General features: G+C 38.8%; 1 protein-coding gene across 1 annotated transcript in view; it reads right to left on the bottom strand.

Annotated features, from left to right (window-relative positions):
* The window catches only part of USP25 (ubiquitin specific peptidase 25), an 89961-nt gene that overhangs the window by 43171 nt on the left and 25107 nt on the right, over window positions 1-21683 (bottom strand). Inside the window, exons 4-5 of the mRNA XM_082279257.1 lie at window positions 15804-15927; window positions 9645-9807 (exon numbers count right to left, since the gene is read on the bottom strand). Of these exons, the coding sequence (XP_082135383.1) occupies window positions 9645-9807; window positions 15804-15927 (287 nt within the window). The remainder of the gene's footprint in view (window positions 1-9644; window positions 9808-15803; window positions 15928-21683) is intronic.

Genomic DNA, 21683 nt, shown 5'->3' with positions numbered 1-21683 from the left:
ATTTAAGTCACCTTGGCTTCCCTTAAAACACTCTGCTTATCCCTTTCTCCCCCTAGGATTATCAAACATAAGGACCTTGGCAAAATTTAGGTTGACTGCGTGAAGGGTTAATTCTTAACATTCAAGAACTGTGATGCTGCATTAATGCTGCAAGAATAGAAATTAGTCAGCATATTACATTATAAATGCCTGGCATGCAACACAGGTCACTAAAAGCCACCAGCAGAGTCCTAAATTAATAAAGTTACTGACATCAATAACACTTAGAGAGTAGGAAAACACTACTTCTGAGTCTAGATAAAAGATGACCCAACAAGCTGCTGCAGAAAGCTTCAGACAGGCTCTCTGATGGATTCTTGCAAGTTTGTAAGCATCAGGCACTAAAACCAGCTGTTTCACTAACAGATTGTTGAAAACATTTGGTTCTCTTTGGCTACAAATTTGTATTCGTTTCCAGCACTGAGAACAAAAAACAAGAAAAAGGCAAAAAATTGTCCACAAGAACTGTGCATTATTAAAATGCATCACCTCTATACAAGTTTGTGTGAAATACGAAGTTCAGAATACCATGAACACAGACAGCTTCCCACTGAATTTGCAAAGGTTAAGCTTGTAAGGACAGAAGGGAGACAGAAGGAAAAAACCCAAAAAGCCTGAAAGAGCAACCCAAAGAACTTGAAAAGCAACTCTTGGTAAGGAAGGAGAAAAGCATGCATTCCTACAGATCTCCTAAACAAATTCCTTTAGGTACTGGCATTTAGCTAAAACATGATCTTGTATAAGTTGAAAACTTAGATGTATTAGCACATCACAACACCCATCTTCCTCATTTAGTCATCTAGGGCCTTTCATGCATTTCCAATTTGACATTTATTTATTTCATTTTTTATTTAAAGCCACAAAGCCAAGACCATATCTACCTTCATTTTGTGTAACAAGCAGAGAGCAATCTTAAATAGTGAATACATTATTACTGTTCTAAAAATAAAATGCAAAAATAGAGCCCTATGTCATAAAGTATATTAATTGGAATAGTTTGCCTCTGCCAACGTGACAAATTAGATTTATGTTTTTACTTCATTTTATAAACAATTTTGGTGGTTTAAGGTATATAGAGACAGTTTTAGTAGGGCAGATTGGCTATTATTAGAGTTAACATTTTATTCATGTTAATAACTCAAATCAAAGAAAAACACAAAGCTATGGAATATATGGTCCTATCTGCGTGCATTGCCATGTTTCCTCCAATAGAATAAAGCACTTGAAATTTACTAGTTATCAATATTTGAAGTGCTAAGGTTCAAAGTAAAAGTACTCCTAAGTACTGCACAAATTAGTGATTTAATACTCCTGCATGCCTCCAATTGAATATTAGTGTCCAAAGCTCCATATTGCAAAAACATGAGCAACTTCACTGACAGCTGAGTCCAGTTCTCACCAATGTGCAAGCCTTTTGGACTCTATATCACTGTATCTTGAGAGAATTGGGACTGTTCAGCCTGAAGAAGGTTTCAGGGTGACCAACTGTGGCCTTCCAATACCCTTAAGGAAGCCTACAGGAAAGATGGACAGAGACTATCCTGGAGTGACAGGAAAAGAGAGAATGGATTCACACTCACAGAGTAGGTTTAGATCAGATATTAGGAAGAAACTCTTTACTGTGAAGAGGACAAGGCACTGGCACAGTGGAACACTGGAAGTGTTCAAGGCCAGGCTGGATGGGGCTCAGAGCAACCCGGTCTAGTGGAAGGTGTCCCTTCCCATGGCAGGTGGTAGGAAGCAGATAATCTTTAAGATCCCCTCTATCACCCAGGCCATTCTATGGTTCTAACTTGGGAGAATCACTTTTCTCTCCTCTTTAAGGCTTTCCACTTATTCTAATTATTGATTTTTTTTTCTCCTTTTTGGTTCATATTCTTGAACCTACTTTCTCACAACAAAGTCCATAAAGTGGCTGCACCAGTTGCTCTGCTTGGCCCAATGTTCCCTTCTATCCTGCTCCTCCTTATAACTTACTCTAAATTACTCTGGGGTTGTCTCCCACTCCACATGTTTGTGTCTTATCCCTGTTAAGTCATAAATCCTGCTTCCAGAATAGAGACTAATGACAGGCATTAAGAAAATTAGGAAGTCACCCAAAACATAGTTTTGTGCTTCTTTATATACACTGAGGATTTGGCACAGACCAAAGCTTCTCTCACATTCTTTAGAAAACTTCATGTAAGAAAGACAGAAACGAAGTGAGGAAAGCAGCTTCAGCCTAGGACTTGAGCAGGTTCCTGTTCAAACTTCACTGTGGAAGTATAGGAAGAGGAGTTTTCTTTTTCTCTTTCCCGCTGAAACCAAAAGTCATACAGACAGATATGACACTGCCCGACGGCTGAACTTCAGCACAACCACCCCACGTGTACAGTGGCAGTGACCAGGAAAACATTTAGCAATTTCAGAATCACAGAGCAATTCAATCCCAGGTCTCAAAAGTTTTGGAAAATACCTCTAAAAGGACATTTTTACTTACAACCAACGAACCAATGAGCTTTCCAAACTGCTGAAAACCTAGGTATGAAATGCAGTTTTAAGCCATCATGTCTTACATCTCTAAAAGGCTGAGGTGCAACATGGAACAAGATGGAAAACAGCTTGCATACTGTTGGAGATAGCAAGTCAAACTAAGACCTCTAGAAGGCTTGGGTTAAGTCAACATTTTAAACAGCTCACTATGGCATTACCAGCCTGCATTTAGAGAACATTTACTTGTTTATAGCAACAAACTCAGAACACTACTGCAATTTAGAAGACAGCTAAGTATGATATGTGTCCAGAAGAATTCGCTTTATGCTTGTGTCTTGGCACATACTAAAAAATGCCGTTCAACCACTCCTCTATTACATGGTCAAAGCAAGAAAAAAAAATCTGTTAGGACATAAAACAACAGCCAACTTTTCCTTACATGGTTACAGTTTTCAACTTCTTGCCTAAATGAAGTGACATAATTTTAAATAACACACCTAAACTATGCATCCTGTATCCTTTATTCTAACTAAATGGGCAACTATTTACGAGTCAAAGTGAAAGCCATGATTCATTAAAGCTTTCCATACCTTTGCAACAAATTTTGCAGCATTACACATCAGTAAATATATGGTAATAGTTTGAAATATCACACAACCTGAGGGAACCAGAGACTACAGAAGCACAAAAAGCAGGAAAAGGAATACCCTGTCAGCAAATATCATAGGATGACTGAATTTGGAAGGGACAGGTTCACTTTACATGGCAACAGAGGGAATGACAGAGGAATGGAAAGCAAGAAACTAGATTTCCAACATCATCATTCCTCTGCCCATGAAACTCTACAGAACGGTTTGTATCTATACCCCCCACCAACCCCTGCTCCAGGCTGTTCCACAGTGAAAAGAGTGGAAAGAAAATATTCCATCAATGACCATTTTAACTCATATGGGGATTGAGCACTGAATGTTCTTTAGCCTACAGCCTTGCACTGCATGCCGAGGGAAGCAAGGGGCTCATGTACAATGTATATATGTGCACATTTAATTACATAATCCTAGCCTTTTTGGTATTAATGCACTACCACATCATCCATCACAATCCTTCCCATTCATCGTGACAAATGAGAAACATAAAACAATGTACAAGTTAGATACTTGTGGTAGGCTGCTTTAAAGAAGAACAATATTGGTAAGAACAGAGGACATCCTAACCTCATATATATTGACATCAGGAAAACAAGAAGGCTGCTCCCAAACATAAAACTACAGAGTAAAATGCCAGAAGTGGTGTTAGGGACGCTGAAAATAAAAGTTAAAGAGCACCCTTGGAGATTTATGCTTGTTAACTTCATTCAGCAAGCTATGCACTTTTGGGGAAGAAAAAAATCTCATCGGACTCTGACAGACTCACAGAGAAAAGAGTGTGGAGATGCCAAGCCCCAGCTGTCCTGTTGGGATACCTCATTTGGTAAAAGGAGGGGCTGCAATCTGGCCCTCTGGAAGTCATGAGATGGGGAGGGGAGTGTACATGGTACGCAAGGAATGGGACTGGAGAAAGGGGAAACAGCAGCATTTACACTACACTTTTTACTGATTCCCCACACACTTTCCTCCTCCCACAGAAATCTGCCTCGGCACACCGAGTCTGTGACATTCTCTAAACAACCTGGGCATCATCTCCCATGGCACCCTTTCCACAGGGCAGGTCCTGCCAGGACACTACTTCTTGCACATGACCAGAACCCTACCTGGGACTCCAAAAGATAAAGTTAGTCTAGTGCAATGTCTTAAACCAAAACATCTAGGGGAGAACTTGCACAGCCAGCAAGCTTAAGACATGATTCCAACAACTCATCCATGTCCTGTGTTACTTGCCTTCTACATCCCACATCCTGCAAACTCTTAACTTGTGCTCAGCGTGACACAAAGGAACTCCTTTGTTGAGCTCCACAGGCTCCATAAATCTATTATTTCTAAGTCATTTTCAAGCTATAAACTCTTACAGCCAAGAAAACTGTGACGTTACCTTTTCACAAGGGAGCCACTAAAATCTACTGCAGAAAAGTAAAAGCATACAGTGGTATGTTTGTGTTTTGTTTCTTTAAAGAACTTGATGTCTTAAGTTCTGTTTCAAGAGCAGACGTATGTAGTTACAATAATGAGAATTTAAAAAAAATTAATAAATGAACAACACACAGCCAACACAGAAATACTCTAAAGCCTCTAGATTTATGGGTCCTTCATCTAACTAAACAGTAGCAAAAGCATGCATGGGTGAACTCCTGTCCCACATGTAAGCTTATTACAAGTTCAAGAAGAGGTAGAAAAATCATTAAGGAACTTGATTCATTTCTTGGCAGGTGAGGAAGAAATTAACGTGATTTAATACAGTTTTGTTTCGACATACTGTCTTGGGGACTCAGTTTTAAATTGTTATTATCAAGTCAGAAGTCCTCAACAGCAGGGCAGATTTTTAGAAGCTACACCGCGGGAGAAATATTACTGCTCATTCTAATGCTGCTGATTGTAACTGTTGAAAGCAAAACTTTGTTTTGGAGCTCTCTGAAGAGAGACTCCCCTCTTCACCTGCAGAAGAGGATGACTTCCACCTGTGCCTACTTCTCCAAGGCAAAATAAATATAGGTTAAAGGCAACATTTCCAGCGATATTTGAATCTTGTTAGAGCTTGCTGTCACTCACTACAAATGTCTCTGGAGGAATTTCATGCTCTTAATGCAAATACACAAACCATTTATGACTGCATTTCACTAAGTCAGTTAATTGGTACATACATTGCAAAAGGAAAGCATAGAAATGTCAAAATCTTTTTTTTTTTCCTTAACAAGCACCCCTTAAATAGAAGGAAGATTTTTCTTTCTTTGCAATTTAGTTTTAGATTATATTACACAATATATCATTGTGACTGACAGTAGTTAACATTTAGATATTGTTGACCTAAGCAACGTGTCAGGTTACGAAAGCGTCCCAAAGAAAGCAAGAAAATATTTCTACATAGTCAATGCAACCCAAGTAGTCAATCTGCCCTGGGAATAAATAAATATGGTATTAGCTCATGTTCTAAATTAACATGCATTAAATTTCCTGGGATGGTTGCTTGAAACATAAATCTTCCTGGCTGACAGGTAATATTAATAACCTAAATTTTCAACCAACTGAAGTTATAAATCTTTCAATGGTTTGATTGAAGTACATTCCATAGACCTAACTCCAGAAGTTTCACTATCTTTTAGGATCAAGCCATTATAATTCCAGACACCACAGACTTTTCATATAGTATGGCTGGTGACCATAAGAACTAGCTAGGTCTCTTTCAAATCTGTTTTCAAGGTATAAAGTTGCACACTGGGTATAAATAACATGAGATCATAGGTCTAGCAGAGGTTTTTATATTCTCTGCCCTCTGCTCTTACCTCTGTGGTTAATGAATTAAAAATTCAAGTTTCCATGAAAACATTTATTTAAATATTTGCAGTTTCCTATATATAAAAGTCATTTACAGAAATGCGCACACACAAAATCAGTCATCTATAAATTTGGGACTACTAGAAATGTAAAATCTGATTACACAATAGAGAAGATAAAACACCAAGTCACATTATCTCCATAAAGATCTTAATGAAAATAAAATGTTTGCTTCTGCTAGGACAATGTTTCTGCTATTGCAAAAAGAGCTATGCATGCGAAGGAATAAGGAAAGGAAGAGAGATGAACAAGGGAAACATGAAAAGATCTCTAGGAACACAGAAATTTTTAACACCTGTTAGTTTACTAAATGTCTAAAGAGGCCTAAGAACATAAAAACTTCAATATGAAGGAGGGGTCATAGAACAATTAAATCTTTCCATTTCATTATCCACAGTGTTACCTACACGCAACCTGCAGGTAAGTAAATCCTTCCTGTTAAAAAACAAAACCAAAGCAACAAACAAAACGACCCACCACAAACAAAACCAAAAACCTCCAAGTCAGGCAGAACATGGGTAACAGTAATCCAATGTATGCAGTCTACTGGGATTTCAGGGCAATTTCTGAAGAAGTCATTCAATGAAAGCTTTTAACTAAGCGCCAATGAGGTGAGATGGAAGGTCCAGGCATAAACAAATAGGCAATCAAAAATTAAGAGAGGAGCAAGAGCCAAACATCTGTTCCATCCTGAAGGGAGGTCACTGCAAATTCACAAACCCTGCGCTGGTAAGTAAAATCCAGAAGAGATCTAAAAAGGACAGCAAGTTTTGACCAGGTTTACTCAGTAAAGAGATATGCAGTGTAGTAAAAGCAAGAGTTGGCAAACATGAACTGACAGAAACATCATATGAGACTGAGTATCTATGTAAGAAGAAAGCTAAATTCAAAACTGCTATGTGTACGGTGAGGTCCATGGTGGAAAGCAACTCTGGATTTTATAGATAATGATGAGCACCAAACTAACTAGCATTATTCAAAACTTTGAATTTATGCCAGATGGTTCCATGAAAGTATCAGATCAATACATGAAGCAGAATCATAGTTAAAAGCAGAGTAAAACAATTAGGAAGGGAAGACAGAATGAAACAGAAAACATTAGTATAGAGTAACAGGGTAATTCAGCTCAGAAGATACTGATGGAAGTCTCTTGTCAAGCCTCCCACTTGACCTCACAAGAGGTCACCTGTGAGATCACACCAGGATACTCAGGGCTTTTTTTCAGACATCTTAAAACTTTCCAAGGCTTGACAGACCCTGCACAGCCTCTCTGGGCAACCTCCACTGCCTGCCTGTCTTCATGGGAAAAAATGCTTCTTATATCCAGGCTTAATCTTCCTTATCTCAATGACTCCTATTACCTCTCACCCTCCCAATATGCCCTGCTCTAAAAAGCCTGGCTCCAGTAAATCAGAAACCTCTTTTATTCTCCATGACTTTTCAAAAATGAGAGAGCTGCCTTGCTAAGACTTTTTCTCACTGTCTCTAATCACCACTGGACATAGCTCAGTGGGTCCTGTGGACTTTTATGGGTCAAATTAGCATCTTGAACTCTACTATTTCACAGTTGCTGCACTCAAGAGTACCCACATTACTCTACCTCTAGTTCCCCCATTTTTGGGGAAGAGCAGATTCAGCTGTGCATCACCCCTAGTTGGCCCATCAGTGCTCATACCAAGAAGTGATTCCTCAAACCCTCCAGAAATCTGGTTTGCTTGTGTCCTGCTGTGTTGGAACCAGCAAGTCAGGATGTTTATTAAAGTTTCCCATGGGAACCACAGACTGTAATCCAGAGACTTCCCTGACTTTCAAGAAGGCTGTGTGCACATCCTCATCCTGAGGTGGGTAGTCTGTAGCAGATTAATCATAATGGCACACTTTTACCAGCCTCTCCTCTGATCCTGATCCACAGACTCTCATCTTAAACTGTCACCTTGTCCCACACAAGTACCACACACATTTGAGCTACTCCTTCAGGAGGAAGGCAGTGCCTCTCCTTGTCATCCCTACTTGTCTTTCCTGAGGAGCCTGTATCTCTCCCTCATACCACCTCCAACTGACAGCACACTCACATCTTAAGAGCTTTCCTCATCCCCCAACTAAAATGCTACTAGAGCTAGAAAAGATCTGGGGAACAGCAACAAAGCAGATCAGGGCTTAGAATAGATTCTACAGGTGGCAGTTCAGCACCCAGCCTGGAAAAAAAAAAAAAGACCACTGAGGTGTTGAGAGTAGGAGAGCAGCCCACAGAACCATAATGGCAATCAACTTCTGTTTGGTCCACCAGGAGACATGGAGGCTACTGGACAAAGATAGTGGGAGCCAGGTTCAAAAAAAACTACATGAAACTGAGGCAGTTCTTCATGCAATAGGAAGCACAACTGTGGAATTTCTCCCCAAAGGACCCTATGGGTGCAAAATTTTGCAAGGTTCAAGGAAGACAAGTCCATACAACGGAGGTCCCCTGGGGCTTACCAACTAAATAAACTGCAAGGATTAAAAAAAACCTTCCAAGATAAAAGTAGTGGGAGGCTCAGGAGTGTTTTACTAGCAATATCCTGAGTACTGTTTACACTCTTCTGTAAGCACCCGTCTGTGGAAATTGCTGGGCAGAACATTGATCTAAATGGACTCAGCCTGAAGTACAACAGTCATCTTTCAACAGCCAGTATGAAAGTAACAGTATTAGTTTGTCTGAAGTGCTTCAGCCTGATACCAATTTGTTAAAAAGGGGTATTAAATATTTTATTTTCTTCCTCTCAAAACCTCAGACTATGAAAAGTTACAATACTCTGCATTTGTTTCTTGTAGACTAAAAAAAAATTTCCCACTATTGTATTCCAGTTTCATACTCAGCTTTCTGTAGGTTAAAATGCTTTTCAGTAGACCTACAGATTATTTACAAAAACATACATCTCCTAAAAGATGAATTCATAAAGTTTATGTACATCAATTATTGATATTAGAAAGTTAGCTTTCAGTATGCAAGTTGCAGTATCTGTACTCATTTCCCTACTCACCCTATCTTTTTATAAAAAAAGCATACATATTGATTGTATTACATAAAACAATCAAAACCAGTTGCAATTGCATCCATCAGACCTTCCCCTTCATTCTTCTGAAGTTTCCTTCTTTATCAGTTATTCCTTTTAACTTACCCAGCTATGTGTATCCCCTTGTAGCCATTCGAGTAAGCATTCCATGACTGAGTATCTCCACTCTTCTACCTACCTCCATTGTCAGCCATCCCCTTTCAGTCATTTGCATGTGCTCCTTTCAATACAAAAAGTCAGCTCTGTAACCCCATTTTCCCATGTTCTTTGGCATCCACAATTGCCACTGATGTCAGCATCAGCTGCACACGCCCAGGATCTTCAGAGAGCCAACTCCTTGTCTTCAACAACTTCTTAATAAGAAACATTTTGAAGCTTCACTTAGATATGCTACTAGTACTTTCTACACTTCAATCTGACTTATGGGCCGACACATTAAGAGATTCAATAAATAAGTAATGCTCATAAACGTCTCATGCAGTGGCCTGAACTTCCCAGGAAAAGAGATGATTTTAAGTTATTCACTTAAAATGAGCTAACTCACCTCCCAATAGATACAATGAAGAGTGCACATAGCTAATTGAAGAGTGCTTACCTGAATGACAGCACTAAACCAGCACGTGTTGCCAACATTCTTTAATCCTACTGGGCAGTTGTCTTGCCGCTTTCGATCATAAGGGTTTGGAGAGTCACTCCATACCTCTGGATGCGTCCTCTTTAAACTTGCTTTATTTTCTGCAATACTGGCTTCTAGAACTCTTCAGGAACAGAAGGGAGGGGAAAAATGTGAGAAAAAAACAAAAACCCCAGAAAAACAAACAAACCCCCTCCCCACCAAGTAGTAAAGTACATTCAGGTAGTAATATAGACATGATGATGACATCATTCACGTACTGGTGCTGAGCAATATATGCAATATATTATATGCAATAACATGTCTTCAAAATGCTATTTTAATTTTAGCTATGCTACAGCAATTCCATTACCTTTTGGAAAATGGTATCAGTGAGTGCATTAATCTCCTGTGAGATCTCCAGATTACAAGAACCATGTCTACAAGTCATCAGTTATTTAAGAACCAGATTCAAACAGGATGGATAAATTTTAGGCAGCGCTAATAGTACAGTGCTTTCATCTACAAATGCTTTTATTGCTGTGCAAAGCACAAAGTCGCCAATCTTCCATTTACTGACAGGAAGCCAAAGCTAGCTAGGCAACTTTCAAAAATGACCGCAGTTTTCTTAGTTTCCACTTTTGCAAATCATGCAACTGTGGCTAATCCCTTCACATGGCAAGTAATTACTTTATGAGCCATGGAGAGACATCTCCCTGCAATTTTTCAAATGCCACCCAACACTCTAATTTGTATGCTTCAATGTCCACTTTCTTTGCTGGAAACTGTTCCTATGCGATTTATGCTGAATATCCGTATTTCACATGACAGTAAAACCTGATGAGTGTGAAGCTCTCCAACTCAAGCTTCACTCAACACATTATTTCTGTATCAGCACGTATGCTCAGCCTGGCAACAAAGTACACTTTTGTGGCCAGGTATATTCTAAATAGCAAGATGGAGGTGGATGCACTGAGGTCATGTAACAGTGGCTCTAACTCATATGACAAGAGCCTGGCATGTGCACTACTGACACAGTAGTCACTGTCCCCAGCCATCCAGTCCAACTCTGAAACAAAAAAAAATGCTGAGCTGCTCTCCAACACCAAGCACAGGATTTCACAAGCTGCATCACAAGCGTCTAAGCAGTCTGAGCAGCATGAAGAGTTGCCCCCTTTCAGTTCTAGACTCACTAAACACAAAAGAAAGGCCAGGCTTAGGTTGGTCTGTAAAGGGAGCTCCTAAAGGATAAAGTTTGAACATCTTAGAAAAAACATAGAAGTGGACAACCCCCCACCCCATAATCCCTCAGTTTCCTAACTACACCTTTATTTCAAGCTGTGTTCCTGTTAAAGAAAGAAAAGCTATCTTACCAAGACCTGTGAAGCATCAGATTAATTTACTGCAGATAACTGCACTGGGGAACATACTAATTTGTCATTGATACTTATTTTGGAAAAAATACAGTAAAAGAGAGGCATTCTAAATTTGAGAGACCATTTGATACAAATACCATTTTTGCATGCATCTGTCTCAGAAAGAACATAAAACTGGTAATTTCCTAAGGATTAACCAATTTAGTTTTTTACACCACCTTGTAAACAGCATTGAAAGGACAGGCACATAATCCACTAAGACTTTCTGTTCTGACGTCTCTTCAAACAGTGCACAGGGGTGGAACCTGACTCTGATTGTTCTAAGAGTCTTTTCTGATAGTGTTTTCTATTAAGAAGACCCCAAAATGTAAAGAAACCGTCAAATTCATTTCCCTTTTCACCAATACAGTCCTTCAAAAGTGTTAGATGACCAGTGTATCTTTGCTTTGAGAGCAGAAGTTGTCATTGAGGACATTAAAAATCAATTTAAAAATATCATACATAGTTCAAATAATTTCTCATGCATGTAGAATTGCTTAAAATCTTGTTTAAATTGAAGGGACCTTTAAAACTGACAGGAAGATTGACAGACTGGAATAAATTTAAATGATTTTGTAACAGGACTACAATACCTACTTCACACCATTGGGTTTCATGGTAACAGTCAAACTTCCCTTTTTTTGTTCCCCCCACAACCTCAAGAATATTTCAAGGTATTTCAAGATTCAAGTTCAGAAAAATAAACATTCTCAAACTGAAACAGTTCCTTAACTCCATGAGTATTACCATTCATCAGCTTAATTACCTACTAAAATTTTTCTTGTATTTGAATCTGTGTTTCTTTAGCAGGTAAGAGATTTACTTATCTCTAGCTCGACCTGAAATGTGTTTCCATGTGTTAATAAAGTATTTGATTCCGAAGGCGTCATAGTATTTTTTCCTTAATTCTACTCATAATATTATCTGTCCTCAGAGAGCACAAGCAATAACTGCACATTCTATGTGCTGAATTAATTTTCAGATATAATGATAGCTGTGATGCAGTTAAATCAAAAATGAAAAGTGAAACAAAGTGTAGTGAGCACAGTAAATAGGAACCTAATGATCGGCTCAAAAGCTACATAAATAAATGTATTTACTAGCACAGTGAGAGATCTCATATAAAATGCTCACTGTCTTACATTCATAGAGCCACAACTTGGGACATCACCTGGATCAAGAATCTTACATTGCTTGACGAAATGAGCATCCTTCCAGAGAATTATTACAAGGATTTAGCAATTCTGATGACAGAGCTGAAGCCCCACTTGGTGACCCTTGGGGACAGTCTCCAGCACACAGTCATCAGCTACGTGCAGGGTTTGGCATCCACCCGGACTCATGGGACCTATGGCTCCCCCACCTCTGAGGCTGGAATCTTGTTTGGAGCGAAATGCTGTAGCAAGGGTTAGTTAGTGCCAGGCTTGGCATGAGACTTGAAAGCAGTTTTTTATTTCTCTGTAACAAGATGGGCACAGCCAAGCAGCTTTGCAGAACAGCACAGGGCTCACCAAAGCAAAAACCCCAGGGCAAGGCGAGTCCACAGCACAAAGATTCAGTCAAACCACTCTGAGGAAGCCCACTCAACATGCTGCAGAAAAGCCCACTCTGTCAGGTTACTCAGCTAAAAGAGCATGGGAAGCTATTTGTACTGCGACTGTCTTACAGCTGGACATCCAGGAATATACCCCTGACTCTACAACATTCCACAATCCCACCTTGGATCTACACACACAATGCTTAACCACAGTGCTGAGTTCCTAGCAGTTTCAGTGACTGTGATTTAAAAAAAAGCCCAGGGATTGTGCATCCTTTATGCCCTGACAGCCTGGACTCATTTTTACATGGGCAGTACTGCAGGCACAACACAGGCCAGCTGACTTCTCCTTCCAGTAATATCTCACTGCCTTCCTTAGTGAAGCCCTATTTGGGCAGTTTCAGACTCCTTCAATCCAGGAAAAGTAATATAAACAGAAGACACTTTCTCACAACAGGAAGTACATTGATCATGCACATTTCTCTGGGAGATGTAAAGAGGAAACAGGAAAAGACTTTAAGCATGCCATGTACGAGATGTTCAGCTCGGACACTTGAACATTTCAGATGCACTCCTCTCAACACCTACACAGTAATCAGATCTCTCCTCATTATGCAGCCTAAAGCAATTACATTCAGGAACACAAATTCTACATGCATTACAACATTAATTACACAAGTCGAGAAATTCCATTAATTCTCACTTGGAAACCCTAACAAAATCTGTGCAAATTAGGTTCCAAACCACTATGAATACCTTTGAAAAAATATTCTCCACACCAAAAACTATTTAAATATGCACATGGCCAGAACTTTTAAAAATGAAACATTTCCACAGTTAGAATTTGCTTATTATTGACCTCCTATTTGATTTCTGCTTCTTGTTTTATCTAGAAAATCAAAAGCATCTAGCTGTAGCTTGACTTGTTTACAAACACAGTGTTCTACTTTTTGTTTTGAGAAGTTCTGCACAGATCCTGCACTTTCTATTGGAATGCCAACGTTCTTCTGCGGTGTATTAACTACAAAGTGGGTTTTTTTTTGTTTTGTGGGGGGTTTTGGGGGGGGGGGGGGGGGGTTGTAATAAAACCGGTCTGAAATTCTGTCCTTTACGAAACTGATTGAAAAGTTCGGATCAAGAATTCTGAACTTTCTATATTTGTTCAACACTGACATAATTTGCCATCAGCTCAGAGTGCTTCCACGTTACTGAGTTGATCTAATGTCTCAATACTGCCAAAACCTTCAAGATCCTCATTCATCTCTCCATCCATTCACAAAGTCCCACTCCATTCCTTGTGTCATGAAATACTAAGGATCCTTCAGTGAATATTTTTGTATGGCTTTGTGAAATGTATTTGTGCAACAAATGGTCCAAAGAACGCTCCAGGAAGCATAGAAAATGTGGTGCAGTGCACCAAGGGGATTATGACCTGCAATAAGCTCTTCATTTGACATTGCACATATTACTGTGTGCAATTTTGCCATTAGATGCAAGTCTCTATTTCACAAGACCAACATTTTCTTTGCAAATAAGCAAACAGATTGTCTACATGCCTTTGTACATATAGAAAAAAAGGCATACTTTGTTATTTCCTGCAGCCAGAAAAATATACACTGTAATTTAAGTAGAAAGCATTTATGGGCTAAGTTATGGGCTAAGCAGATAAGACCAAAGAGAAGTTTTTAGTTTCAAAATTGAAAAACAAAGTCTTCAGCAAATATCCTAAATCTTCAAGGCTCCCAAGAATTGAGCACAGCACAAGCAGTCAAGGCTTGGGAAAGGAAGAAGAGGGAAAAAATTTTCCATCCCCAGAAATAGGTCCATCTTTCTGAGTGCCTGCCTAAATCACAATTCTGTAATTATGACAATTCTGACCTTCAAAAAAGAACAAGTGAGAGCTGACCTTCTGAAAAAAAGACTGGAGAGAACTTCCACCATCCTCCTGCACAGATACACAGACCAAGGTCTTAGAAAAAAGCAACCCCTTACACACTTCTTACACTTATTAATGAGAATATAAATCCCTCTCATCCTACCTTTTCCTCCTAAAATATGTTATCTTAAATTCATATAACAAGATGGCTTTTATCATAGATGGGGGAGTGGAAGGGTATGTTTATTCTTACAATTAGCACATTTATTTTTCAAAAGGAAAAAGAAAATTACTGTTGATAAAGTAATACAAATAAAGCAATAAAATATCCATATTCTCAGAGACGGAATTTTCTAATTAGTCATTTAGCCTGTCAAACACAATGAACTGAGAAAAAGAATAATTGTGGTTAATCTCCACCATCTAAATTATTTTTCTATAAAATTGGTCTTTTACAAGGAGGCAGTACTTTGCATCCTATCAAGGATCAAATCATTGCCTGTTTCCCTTAGAACAAGGCCAGCCACAAATGAAAAACTCAACATTCCTCCCAAGGCCAGTTACAGATGGAAAAAAGAAACAACATCCCTCCCACACAACCCTACGCCCAGGCTTAGTTCAAGTCCCAAACATTTCATAATTGTATCAACATTACCAAAAAACATAAACTGTACAAAAAAGTTATCATAAAATCTGATCAAAAGTTAACTCAAAGACTCTTATCACACCCAAATTGAGAGAATTAAGTTTATAAAACTTTAAATCCAGAACTTCACTCAAAGCTTATAAATCTTATTTGTTAAATAGGTTAATAACATTCGTCATCTGCTAAAATAGAGCAGCTGCTCTTAGTATACTCAAGTCATAATATTAATACCCAGTCCCTCAATCTCAGCCTTTGCAAAGAGGGAAGAAAACGTTATTGTAAAAAGAACACTGCAAAAAACAGGATAAAGTATTTATTAGCTTCTTAATTATATTTTGGTTTTGTTGCTTTTTACCTGGTACACAAGAGAAGCTTTGGGGTTTAGGTCCTATTTAAATATGACCACATATTCTCTATCTCCATCCACTTCCTCCATATTTAAACAAATATATCAATATGAAACATACTATTAAATCCTAGTCCACACATAATAGACTATTTTCCAGTGTAGAACATACAATACATTAAAGCAACATCCTGAAGCCAGGCATATCAGTAGCACAAGTAAAAGTAAACAAGTTATTCTTTGTTAAAAGTTTAAAAAGCAATACAGGCCAATCTCCAGCTCTTTAATTTAATTTCTGCTTTATATAAGTTGGTTGTTTACCTGCTAATGGCTTGTTCCTCATCTGTTATTCCAGTCTCCCTGAATGCCCTGTTTGATTCCTCCAAACTCAAGGCAATTGCCCTCTGAAGATCATCTTTATCATCTCCAGTGAGATCAATCACATCTGAAAAGCAAAACTATCTTTCTCAAAATTAAAAGTGAAACAGAATGAAAGGTAAGTCTTACTGTAGAGGAGAGAGCCCACGTGGATTGCTGAGCACCATTCCAGTCCATCCCTCCTGTGCACTACACTCTTCCAACCACTAACCCTGCTAACAGCTCCCTTCTGCCTCCAAGCCAGATAAAAACCTCAGCAGCTTGCTCTTGATATGATGGGCTGTAGTTCTCCCTGCTCCTAATATTCTTAAGTTTCACAAAGCTATGGGACAAATTTAGGAATCCATGTTTTCTGAAAGCCTTCTTAAAGCAATACACTTAAATGCATTACTTCAGCTACTGAGATCAGTTGCTTCAGGGAACACATAATGAAGAGGACCTTACTTAAAAAGGACACCTTAATCGAGCATAGTTAATTTTTCTCCTCATGAAGAAACAATGTAACGGAGTTTTCCCAACACAGCCCCAAATTCTACAAGTATTTCTGTACCCTGGTGAGCCAAATATTTCACACAGCTTCATAACAAGCGGGAGAGTTCCTTACTCAACCTAATTATTTTCTATCCTGTCTGTGCATTCCTTTTCTGAACATATTTAAATCCAATTTCGTGTACTGGAAGTATCGCATCTCAACATGAAAACAAATACTGGAGACAAATTGAGAATCCATACTTGGATACATGGGGAATGCTGGATGGACTGTATTTACTGACTGAAAACAGCCCTACTTCTGCTTTCTTTACCACCTCTTCTTATCTAAAGGATCAAATAGTGACATCCCGCATAAACTTATTTCCTGAGGGCAGCAACAACACCCCTGCTCCTGATTCAGGTGGGATCCTACTACACACCACAACACAAATTATATCCCTATCAGGTACAGCCAAGCTTTTAGAGCAGCTAGAGCCTACAGGAATGTCCATCATCTGCACATGACCTTCAGAAAAGTCAAGGTTACTGTCACCATTTCTAGGGTCAAAAGTCTCATTTTCCAAGTCAGACAGACAGAGAGGAAAAGTGCAAAAGAGACTTTTGCGTGCAATACCAGACAGACACGCACAGGGAGCATGGGCTGGTTTGAGTCTCCCTCTTCCAATGCAAAGTTTACCCAAAGAGTTACGAAAGGCACTTGTCTCCAGCCTGGGGTTTGGCCATCAGAAGCTGAAAGGCTCTAGGAGAAAGAGATACAGATTTGAAACTGGCAATTGCTCACAAAGAGAGACAAGAGGTTTGTCAGCATTTCTCCTTCCACAGGCCAACCCAATTACCCCAAAGAGCTTGTCTGTCTAGGTGCGGACTTTTCTCCTGCATGGGCTGGCTCACTGTAGAGACTGTAGCATCCCCTGTTTCCCTGGGCTTTCTTTTTTTGGGACGTTTCTCACTGGATCAGAACAAAATACTGAACTCAGTATACAAGAATCATTGCCACAGCCATGCATGAACAGAAAATGGGATGACTTGTCCTGGCAGAAAGCTGAAACCAGAAAGAAGTTGTAAAGAAACTTTTCTGTTAACACCAGCATCTTCAAAACCTAGTTTTAAACTCAGCCCTGCTTCCTCCAAATAATGGTTGAATTTCTATTTTATTTAGTGGGCCTTTAAAGGAAGCACTCTTACCTGCAGAGTGCACTGGGAAATCTGTCATGATCTAGAAGTATGGAAAAACACTATTACTATAAAAGCAGCACTTCCTAATTTTATTCTTAGGCCTTCTACAGTCAGCTCAGATCTTCCAGCATAACAGAAGGGTGCTTTAACTCAGATGCCTGAAATTCTCCTTCAGAAGTACTGAAGCAATTACAACCACCACCAGCAGAAGTCTCCCCGAGAGAAGTTTTGATAAATAAGCTGCCATGCTGAGAACAACATAATTTGGGCAAAAATACCACCTCAGCCTGGGTCACATGCAAACCTGGCTCTGTCCTACAGCCTCAGAGAAGGAGGAGACTAGAAAGGTTGACAGAGATATGAGGATCCCCTCACCACACACACACACACTACCTATTATGCTCTAAAATGTGGTGCTTGTGTTGTATTTTCTGCACATTTACAAGGAGCCACACACAGCACCTCATCTCCCCTGGAACCAAGCTGCATTTCTCAAAGTAGCAATAGTGGTCACAACCCAGCAGCCACACATGTTGATGGACAAGTACAGGATTACTCCGGTCACTTCCTTATGGAGAGGAATGTTCCCTGAGCTATTCTCTAGTCAGGTAAGAGTGATGAAATTTTTATATGACAATAAAGGAAATTAGATTAAGAAGTCAGTTTCCCTATATGGACAATATTTTCTAGAAAAGAACTCTTAATGTAGGTGAAAATTATATATTTAACAAAACCTCCCCCATTATATAAAAATCTATCTGGATCAACTCCAACTCACACTTCCATTAAAATATTCAACTTCTTTGCACCTCCCTAGGTCTCTAATTTTTATTAATCTATACCACCACCCTACGTGTTTAGAAGTTTATTACCATTCATATTACCAGTGATTACATAATTTTAATATTAAAACCCAAAATCTTTTATTACTGTTTGCTTTCCAAAAGCAGATGAGCCAAAAGAGTTTGTTTTGGCATGCTAGGGTTTTGGAGTAGACCCTATAGGATTCTCTTCAGAAATATTCTCTTAATACATCGCTCCTGCTCTGCATGAAAAAAAGACAATAGAGTGAAGACCTGCTGCCAGATACTACCACTACATGGGAGTGGTGCAATCAATTCATGTCACAGAGGGTTTACCTAGCATAATTTATGCCAAAAACTACATTTATAAATATCATCTAATCCATGGTAATCTACTTCACACAAGCTTTTAGTTCACAGGAAATGTAAAATAAAAATGGTTTTGAGATTTAAAATAATGTATTTTAGCTCATGCTTGCTGTACTTGGAGCAGGTTCAAGGTCTTTTTCAGCATCTCAGCTGACACAGTAACTCATTAAGCTGCAACACCTCACATACGACTTGAATCCTAAATCATAAGACGCTAAAGAAGCCTTCAATAGAAGTCATAAAAGAAGGGTAACAGTCTGAGACTAAACCCTTCTATCTATAAAGCCAAGAATAAATATATATATTTATATATATGCTACCTTGTCTGCACAGTTTGTATTCCTGTCAGATGGTTACAGATTATACAAGAGTACATACAATACATGAAGTTCAAGAAGGTTCTTTTTCTCGTTTTTGTTTTAAAATATCTTCATGTTTTATAAATTCTTGCATGGGGATGTTAATGTTACAGCTATTAACAGTAGAACTCATTCATGAAACTGAGCTACTGAAGTTTCCTATCTGACCAACAGACTTCTCTGAGTGTGAGTTTGAAGAAAAAGATTACTTTTACTCAAAGTTTCTCAGACACACAAGTTTTTTCTGTGATAGGCTGAAGGATGCATTTCAGAAAGGTGTAAGAATAATGCCACTTGTCCAAATTTAGTTACCTGACTTTAATTTACATTTGGCAGTTTTGTAACACTCCTCTCATTTAGCCCACAGAACACTTCAGTTCTCACTGGCTCATTCTCATAAAGGTACTTACTACTGTAATGTCAAATAGCCTTAGAAAATGTAAACATTCTTAACCAGGCCATGACTAGTAAATAAAGTTTGCTTATGAAAAAGTTCTATATGAGTGAAGAAACTGCTCATCAACACAGTCTGGCTTAGTGCATTCGTGTTTATTCAAACAAAATTAGCATTCATAATTAATCACTTGTTTTACAAAGAAATGTATTCTTGGTTTACAATATTATTATAAAATTATGTGTCCTGATACATTAGATTCAGAGAGTTTGACATCGTTTGTAATTCTGCAAAGCAATTTTAAATTTTATATTGAAATTTGTGGCAAATATAATAGTGTATGTATAATAAATGCACTCACTATATCTATCCCCACAGATCTTCCTTTTTTTCTAAGCACTTATTAATCTGTTTACTTAGGAAGTTTCTATCATTATCTAAATAAATGGTTCTTACTTGGTTATTGCCTAGGTCATTAAAGTAATTACTGTGTTGTTGACTCGGTACTTATATGAGGAGGAGGCAGAGAGTAGAAACTTCAGACTTAAGTAGGCTGGGAAACTCAGCATGAGGGACAGATCAGAAGTAGCAATTGAACTCAGGGACAGGCAGTAGAACATCCACAGTGATGCAACAACTGGAACAGGAAGAGAAAAAATGAAGGGGCAGCCTTAATGGGTTCAACGGAGTGGTGCCAAGTATTAAAATCCAGCAGCAAGATTCCAATTTCAACACATCAAGAATATAAAGATGTAAAAAAGAAAGTTGAGACTACATCTGGTTTATTTAATACAAGCAGGGCTATGCAAGATCCTATATACTGCCACCTGTTCTGTGATGTTAAATTCACAGTGGTCTCAGGCTCCCAACGTGAAGATTTAAAAGAATTTAGGGGGCTGTATATGCCAATTTTGGTTTAAACTGGATGGGGGGAGAGCACCCAGCACCCCTCCAGCTATTCAGCCAGGTCAAACTGCTGTACTGGTGCAGGAGCTTGTAAATATTAGCCACCACTATCCCACAGCTTCCCCATCTCGTCTGTATTTACAACATCCTACGATTATAACACCTTAAACTGACAACTCCCACACAGATGGGGAGAGGTAATCATGACACAAAGCAACAAGTGAATCTGTAAGATGAGAAGAAGACCTCAAGGTACAACACTCCTGACATTTTGAAGCAGGGACCTTGACATACCAAGCTGGCCAAACTCCCAGGAACCTGGATGGAGATGACACAAGTAATCCCTGAAATAGAAGGAAATGTAATGAAGAATCATAGCGATGGCTGAGTCAGGTAAGGTGACAGAAGAAGCCACTGTCAAATTCTCCTCACAGAAACAATAAATGAACAGCTAGAGAATGAGGACTGACTAGGACTTGTGCCAAGAAGGCTCCAGGAGCTACAGCCGACTCATGTTCAATCTGCAATTCACATCATCACAGCACTGAAGAAAATAGGAAGTGTTACACTTCTGTCAGAGTACTACATGGATATTTATAGAGATTCACCTATTTTTCTTTAGAACTAAGGTGATGTCTTCATTACTGTTTCAAGTGCCAGAGCTCAGAAAAAAAGCAGACTAAAGAAGGTCTAGAGGAGAAGAAAAAAAAAATGACAGTAGGCATAGGAAATGCATCCAAACACTTGGAAGGAATTTAGGCTGTTTCATTTAGATCTGAGAGAAGTCTTATAATACACTGTCTTCGAGCACACAACACTTTGAGATAAAAGGAATGAAGTTTACTATAATTTCCACAGGGGACATACAAGGAGTAAAGGACTTAACCTGAAGCAAAAGCAATTTAGGCAAGACACTAGGAGTCTAAAAAGTAGGGACAGTGAAGCTCCAAAAAAAATTACCCCATAAACTTTTCAGAGTCTCTAGAATGGAACAGTAAGAAATGTTTTATAAACACCACTTCAAAAGGATTTAGGTACAGCTGAATCTAAACTCTACCTTACTGGAAAGGGCTGACTGAATGACTTTTGAAACATATGCAAAGGCTCAAACTAAGAACAGGAAGATATAAAAAGCCAGAAGCCATGAAGTCTACAATCCTCAAATTATGAAATGCCACAAAACAGTTACACTGTACTATGCCCTTATAAGAGGGCTTGAAATCTTTTGTTTTGGCTACGGAATGTGCAATTGCAAAGACTAATAATTCAGTTTTAATGAAAAATAACTGAGTTTTCAAAAGAAGGGAGGGAGAGAATTTGTCCT

The sequence above is a fragment of the Coloeus monedula genome, assembly GCF_965178545.1.
Source record: "Coloeus monedula genome assembly, chromosome: 3".
Taxonomy (NCBI): Eukaryota; Metazoa; Chordata; class Aves; order Passeriformes; family Corvidae; genus Coloeus; species Coloeus monedula.
This window is presented reverse-complemented; position numbering and strand designations above follow the sequence as displayed.